General features: G+C 35.8%; 1 protein-coding gene across 1 annotated transcript; it reads right to left on the reverse strand.

Annotated features, from left to right (window-relative positions):
* Nucleotides 1-3270: 3270 nt before the first annotated feature.
* LOC111640989 lies at nt 3271-6743 on the reverse strand. Its single transcript, XM_023387090.1, has 4 exons — nt 6608-6743; nt 4445-4512; nt 3775-4376; nt 3271-3588 (listed from the first exon to the last, which is right to left on the reverse strand). The coding sequence occupies exons 2-4, from the start codon at nt 4506-4508 to the stop codon at nt 3541-3543; spliced, it is 714 nt and encodes a 237-aa protein (XP_023242858.1). The 5' UTR covers nt 4509-4512; nt 6608-6743; the 3' UTR covers nt 3271-3540.
* Between the last annotated feature and the right edge of the window lie 1462 nt (nt 6744-8205).

An 8205-nucleotide genomic window follows, 5' to 3' on the forward strand; every position in this document is an offset into this window, starting at 1 on the left:
AAAACTACACATCGCACGTGAATGGTGTTTGTATGTGGTGGTAGCCCCAAGTCTCCATTCGTGCATAGGGGTGGTTGCGTCTCGATAGCTATAAGGGTGCGGGAGATATGAGGCTGAAAGTGGTTGAAAGTGGCTTTCTATTTCGAATGTTTTGTTCGATTTTTTCGAATTTGTTCGAATTAAATTCGAACATAAAATTCGAATTGGTTCGATTTTAGAACGATTGAAAACGTTCCAGAAACGTTGAAATTTGTTCGTTTGACTAAACGTAAAAATTCTCTAATTAGTCTGGAAACGGGGGACCTAATTCTTGCATTTTGTGAAAACGGGTAAGATTAGCTATAATGTAATTATCTTAACTTTCACTATCGTTACTTTTTATCCAGCGAAGCGGGTCCTTGCAGCTAGATTCTAGATTACTTAGAAAAACAGTCTTTTATATATATATATAAAACTATACTACAATATTACATACAAATAAAAACCCAGCGAAGCGGGATCTTGCAGCTAGTTTAATTATAATTTTCTTTAAAAGTATATTCGTACAATTGAAGAATATTTTGTACCAGGTATGTCGGTTCACATTTTATTTCACCGAGTAAATTTTTATTATTTTATTTTTAATTTTAGCCCTTATATCGTGGCTAGCGATTCGGAATATAATTGTGATATTAAAAATGCATTTAGAGAAGTCTACGGTTTTTATTGGCTTATCGAATAAACGATACGAATGGACCCTATGCGAATGGATCACTGATGCGCAATTGACTGATTGCCCCTGGATGTCGGCTTCTTACAGAAACACAGCTTCCCTATCATCAAATGTCACGGCACGCCACTGATATACATCCATATTTTCATTTAGTAAATTACGTGTAAAATAATTTTTATTATACTGTATTTCTGTTAGAACTATAGAAATCATAGCGATTTCTCAACGGCTAGTTATATTCCACCCATGAACAGGATGGGTGGAAAGTAACTAGGCTTACGAGTTAAATTTCACCCGTAATCAACTGCGTCAGTACGATCACATAATTTTTTGAGGACCGGCGGTTGAGAAACACTGGTATAGAGAGCAGTCGAAGGATGGAAGAATTTAAAAAAGCGTTGTGTTTAAGAGCGTTAAGTTTCGTATGTTGACAATTGACACTTTGTGGGGTCATAGTGTTTCGTGTGGGATTTTCTTTGTGCCTTGAGATTTGTGGGAGTGAATTGGATGAATTCCGATTGGCACTCCTGAGGTTGGCATCGAAAACTGATTTTATTTTTTAAATTTATTTACATTTGTCTATAGACTCCGCATTGTAAAATAAAGTTTTTCTTGTTATTTGTTTGTCTGTTGTTCGTCGTGTATAGATTTACGCGACAATCTCCATCAACATAAAGGTTTTCTTAGTGCCCAAACGTCAATCGAAAAAGATAACGATAACAAGTCTTATGTTTTTTTTTTCATGTTTATAATTTATGTAAAACCTGTACATAAGCCTGTATAAAGCGAAATCGTATGGCACCTCATATTTTTTCCGGTTTGGCAGGTTTCTTGAGGTGTGGTAGTAGCCCGGACGACACCCTTGTGGGGTTGACCTTTCGGTTAAAGGTTACGATCCTTGCTTTGCCCGCGATCTGTCAGGATGACGCGAGAAAGCCTTTTCCGTATGGGGGTAGTGGTTTGCTGGACGCAAAGATGACTCACACAGAGACCGTATTTACCAATTCAACGCGTTTATTTGACAAAGACATGCTTACAGATAAAGCTAAAGTCTGTCCAGATGAGTGTTTCTTTCCCAAACGAAAGAGTTCGTCTCCAAGGATAAGTTGATTCAGAAACAGGAGAAAGTTCGTCTTCAATCTAAGGTGTTTCTGGAGGCTGAGAGAGTAGAGATCCACGTCTGTAAGTTAGGTCTCTGTTCGCACCGTTCCGGATAGAGAAATGTGGTCGGAAAGTTAAGTTCTCCACTCTTGCCGCACTCGTTCAAGTTTTGAGTCTTCTCCTTCGTAATCCTGGTTAGAATCTTAAGAACAGACTAACTTGTTCCTGATCTTCCACTCACAACCGCCCCGTGTCCTTGGGATTTCGGGCTTTTATAACATTTTTCTTCCCGAAATCCCCTGTGATTCTATTGGTTCCTTGGTCTGTTGCCAGGGACGCGATTCGGGCCGCGGGGTTGCCGAACATCGCCGTCCGGGCCGTTCTCTTCCGGAGTCGGATCAAGCCCTTTCCCGGACGACGGACCCGTAAATTTTACCTAATGTGTATTTTTCTGTCCCGGAGAAGACGCAGATGTCCAGCCGCCCCCTCCACAGAAGTGTCAGCAGGTCCCGCTTTGAACTCTCTGTAAGGTTACCGTTCAAAATTACCCCGGCGGACGATTCCTCTCTCGTTCTCACGATTGACGATCGCGGATCTGTCAATTAGGTCTGGAATGCGACAATTACATCGTCTCGTACCCCGTTCCTTGGTCACACCGGTCCTATTTACGTAATAAGTCACCGATTTATTGACTTTAGCTCGACAGCCGGTTCCCGTCCGGGGGGTGTTGTCCCGGCTTCACATTTCGTTTCATTCAAGATCCGTTTCGAACAGGTTTTTACTGTACCAATTTTCTTTCATTATATTTAATGTTTAATTACTTTCCCGGCTGTTATATATAACTGAGGGACAGTATGGCGATTGGTCAAAAAGTGACCCTCCAAGATTATTACATTTTTGGACATAAGACACTTTGAAACGCCCAGAAATGCAAAAAAATCGGGGTTATTTCTGTATGTATGGATGTTAGTGTGTTTGGAAGAGGTTAGTGTGATTTTGTTCTCCGTGTTTGAAGCTTAATACCTCCCGTGCTTTTTGTCGAAAATTCCTGAAATTTTGCAGGAATATATATAAATTTTGCAGGGATATAGATATATATACGTCCGTCTACAGGCCAGTCTGTCTCTCCTTAATCCCAAGAACAAAATTAGATAGATTAAATCCGAAACCAGATATGGAAACTGTAAGCGCAGGAGGCCCCGATTAACTTTATATGAACTTTTAGTGCAAACTGGAAGTCACATTATTTTAATTCAAAGTTTTCTCCTGAAAGCAGTTAATAGATAGTCGGCATGACTCTATTGTTAAAGGAAAAGTATGATGTACAGGAGCAAGCCACTACTAATTTGAGGTTGATAGAATATATTTTAAATTAAATAAATTAAAAATATGATTAAAAATTTCAGCTCGGTATTGGTGACTGTATCACAATAAATAATCGCTCGTACAGNATATCGAGGTTAATGAATTATAGAAGATAGAAGATGTTATCTCAAATTCGATGGTGTAATTATTGCCAACGGCTGGTTAGTTATTTATAAAAATCCATTTTAATGTGGTATTTATCTTGGACGAGCTTGGTATTTATCTTGATCTTATAATTTTTATTTCTAACGAAATTATTCCAATTTAAATATAAAAATTTTGAAGAATCTTCCGAGCCAAATATTTTTTTAAAGTTTCATTCGATGTTGCGGGAGATTCACAGTTGAAATTTTTCATTGAGCTTACGTCTTTTCCTCGGGAGTAATCAGCAGCAAATGGAGCGCCACCAACTGAAATAATTATTGATAGAACAATTATTAGAAAGGAAAAAAAGTAAACGGGCCGAAATATTAACATGATACGAATAAGCATACGTTATTTAAATATATTAACAATTACGTCAACTCAAATGATTAAATGATTAAAATATTGCATATAAAAATATGTCGGGCCATTTGTAATCATGTATAACTTACTATGGTCATTATGAGGATAAACCAAAACGCTTGAAGGTAAAAGACGTAAATATCCTTCAAGTGCATGATGACTTTAATTTTTCCATTCGGACAAATACGTCTCACATGGCATCCATCGATCAAATACTTGGTGAGGGAGTCTTCGCATTTTTCCAGATCCAATTCAATTTCTCCCCACAATACGAGTTGAAGCAGACGAAAACCTTTCATCATCACTTCCTCTGTTACGTTCAGCTGTTGCTTTACTTTACTCATCCATTTTTTCTGCGCTTCTATGACCTTTGTTCCTACCAGTTCGAAAGCGCTCTTCTTCTCTGCTTCGGGACAAAAATAGCCAACAGTAATTTTTCTGTTCTTAAATCGGCGGTATATTCTTTTATACCAAGGTTCCTCTGCCATCCAGTCGGGTTTTTTTACTGCAATGCCCCCAGAACTGCAGATAATTCTGGGAAACAGAAATTCGATTTTTTCTTTAATAAATTTCATACAAGAATTGCACGCGATGCTAATTGTTTCTATGACTTTCAAGACTTGCTTAGAAGTCATAATCTGATGTAACTTTTTAAAAATCCGACTTTCTTTCGAGCATTTCCAGACGCTCTCTGTAAATTAAAACGTATAAATATTGTTTGCATTTAATTCAGAATCGAGAGAAATAAAGATACTCTACCAATATCGACAAACGAAACGACGAGGAACAGGCAAATGATGCCAATTACCATAGTTTTAGCCATTTTTCTGAAAGTAAGCAAGACGAAATTTATTAGGATACGTATAGAAATATTTTGTAATATTAATTGTAGAATCTCTCTACGATTTGATAACGGGACTCCAAATAAATGTATCTTATTGTTGGAGAATACCAACTTGAATTGTTTCGACATAATAAGCAAAAACCAAACTTTATTTGTTCTGGTTGTTACGCATTTTTATTTTAACTTCAAATAAAATTTAGGAAATAACCATGTTTTCAATATATTATACCCCGTTATTTCGATAGCAATAATGATCATAATACTGGGGAATGATTACTTGACGTCCTCGATATAACAATGTTCCGTAGCTAGATAATTACGAATGTAAAACGTAGTCATTGAGTGGAGGCCTCATACTTAATTGCACTAAAATATATTTCGTGTATATCTAAGATAAAACCGTAATAATTTGAAAACGGTTGATCTACGCATTACGTGTGCTTTAGTTCATTCATCTACAATATATTTATCTGCGGAAGGCCATGATGAACTTCGCATGTGGATTCTCCATATTGGAGAAATAAATGGAAAGATAAATTTTAAAAGAATTCTTTAAATATATTTCAAATTATAATTCGGAGTAAGTGACGAGGGGTTAATTTTCCTAATCATTTTCCTTATTTACTGTGACATCGTGACAATGCCCGACTGCAATTTATAATCATATTCATGGTCCATTTTAGTAATGCCTTCTATGTAACTATGTTCTGGAAAATATTTGAATTGAAATAACTTCGAAATCCTCGTTAGTTCAAAATATAAGAGACGAAATAATTGCGAATTCGAATTATCCAAGAGTTATATATTTCTGTACAATATGCCAAATGCCATGTAACTGGTGTAATTTATTAAGCAAACGGAATATGGACATGTATACAAAATGCTATTTTCGTTAATTAATAATAAATAACCTCACGGTTTGCCAAATAGGTTTTAAAAATTAAAGCACAATTCTTCAAAATTTAGCCCAAATTATTTTTAAATTGGCACAAAAAGTAGAAAGTCGCCCAAATGTAGTAGCCTAGAGTCCTACAAATATCTCAATCTGCTACTCGCAGCTCAATTTTGCAATCCCGAAAACCAGCTGTATTTTATGAATTAAGAGAAAAAAAAAAGGTAGTCCATGGGTAAGGTGACACCCGAAAATGTATTATGGTAAAAGCAAAGCCATATTGATCAGATTAACACGCGCATATGACAGTTCGGACAGAATTTTCACTTCGAGAATCGAACTAACCTAATTCTTTAACATGTGAATATATACCTTTGCGGAACAAAAGTACAGTTACGAACTAACGGGATTTCGAACTATTCGAGTTCGAATTAACAAGGATTTCCTGTATATATCATATATACAGGAAAATGTTCCTGTAAACTTATATATTTCCTGTATATTTCCTATTTCCTGTATATATCACCTGATAGTTAATCGGGGTCTCCTGTTCTTAGCTTTCCATGTCTGGTATCGATTTTCACCTAACTCTTCTCGAGATTAAGGGAAGACAGAGAAACAGCTAGCCAGACAGACGGACGCCAGTGGGAATTTGTAAGTCTGCAATTTGAAAATTGCATCTTTAAACGGTATTGGTGAAAGATGCTCTAAGTTAGACCAATTAAATATTTTCAACAAACGAGAAGACATTTATCTACGATCATGCCGAATCGTATCGGGTTTGAAACCAAATGCTAAGGAGACAGCAAAAGCCATTCCAATTGGCTGTTGCCGTACTTTTGGAATGTTCAATATTAACGTGAGGATACAATCTCTGCAAGAATATTTGCCGGTATATAAGAATACATTTTGTGTAGTAATAAGAGCAAATGCAATGGTCATTACTACGCAGAATTTGTATATGATGAACATCGGGTGTGACAGGAAAAATAACGGCAGGATTTTCCATATAATCTGGTGGTAACAGAAAAAATAAGTACATTTTTTGTAGAATATGGGAAAAACGAGTCACGTGCGAATCCCGTAGTTTCCCTTATTTATAATAGTTGTTTTATCCCTAACAGACAGCTCGGTAAATAAACGATCCATAATTTAATAAAACTTCAATAATAAAAGTAAATCTTACCAAATATTTTTTTTAACTTCAAATTCGAATTCGACGAAATTGTATCTTCAATTTCGAATGTTTTAAATTTGGAACGTTCCAGTGTTTGAGAGTAAATTAATTCAAATTCAAATAAATTGGATATCCACTCAGCTTCTTTTTAAATAAATAAAATAAAACACTGAACACTTTATTTATTATAGTTATTCTGTGTATTGATTGGTTAATTTATTTTACGTTATAATTTTGAATTTGTAAGGTTCGAAAGTTCCATTTAACAGAATTTTCAAAAAGTGTTCGATAGCAAATTCACCTGATGATGGCCTATTACATTAGGCTGAAAACGTTTGTGTTTTAATAAATATATCTCAGCGTTATAAGGTGTTCAGTGTTTTATTTTATTTATTCAAATTCAAATTTTAGAATTTGAATTTCGACGGATTTTCGACCAGTCGGTATTCGATTCCGGGTACGGACAGATCGAAAATTCACAGGAAGTTTCTGGGGGGTGAGTTGTCCGGATATGTCGGACTCTCATCTCTCACCATCTGGCCGCCCCATTGTGGGCCTGGTTGAACCCATAATAGGGCTTGCTAAAAAGAGGCCTTCTTAGTGCCCACAAAGCGGAAAGAATTAAACCGGTGATATTACGATTTCGTATATCCCATCTTTAAGGGGATGTAGAAAAAAACGTGCACAATTCTTGTATAATGTTAAAAAATTAACTGTTACTTTGGTAGCATAATTTACAACTAAATTTAATGAATGAGAGAGATGCACGAGGTACATAAAAATCCCTAGAATATATTTTCCTTACATTTACGATTTATGTATCCGTTTGTCATAAAAATTTGTCTTTCCACTTGTTTCCCGAGACTACAAATATTCGAGTACAAATTAACTGGTTTCGACTTATTTCTACTTAAGAAGTAGTTAAATAATTAAGCGATTAGGGAATTGGGGACGTAAACAAAACCCTGACGAAAGAGCCGAAATTTTTTTTACTTAAACAAAAGTTTAACCGAACCATCTCTAGCCGAGTACAGTGGAGACTGATTTATTCGTATTATTAATGTAATAAAGACAGAAATGTTTCCAGTTCGACGAGAGTGACAGAAAAGTTGTAAATTTTGGAAATTTCCGTGGACAAAACGAATTAGTTAGAAAACAAACGACGGACAATCTATTAAGTTTAACATATTTAGATTTTTACAGCTATGGTGAGAAACGTTTAAAATTTACAAGAATCCTGTCGCGTCTTTTGAGGTATATTAGTGATGCGACAAAAGACGTATTTGACATTGACCGGTATCGGCACCCTGGGGTATGCACGCTCTGCAACCGTCTTCGATTCCATCCGTTAGCCACTCGTAGTGAGCTACAGTGGCGTGCCGTCATTAGAAGTGTTGGAAGCGCCGCTTCCCTCGTATTCTCTAAAAAATAAATAAATATTAATTTTAAATTAATTATATGAAAATAATCGCACAATATTTTATTATAACCGCATTATATATCTTATTACAAATTTCTATACTACACGTGGAAAAAAAAATTGCTATTGTATATTAGAATATTAGTGGCAGAGTGGAATCTCTGTATTTTCAGATTCCAAAAAGCCA

The sequence above is a fragment of the Centruroides sculpturatus genome, unplaced genomic scaffold, assembly GCF_000671375.1.
Source record: "Centruroides sculpturatus isolate CEXI.00-Female unplaced genomic scaffold, Cexi_2.0 scaffold187, whole genome shotgun sequence".
Lineage (NCBI taxonomy): Eukaryota > Metazoa > Arthropoda > Arachnida > Scorpiones > Buthidae > Centruroides > Centruroides sculpturatus.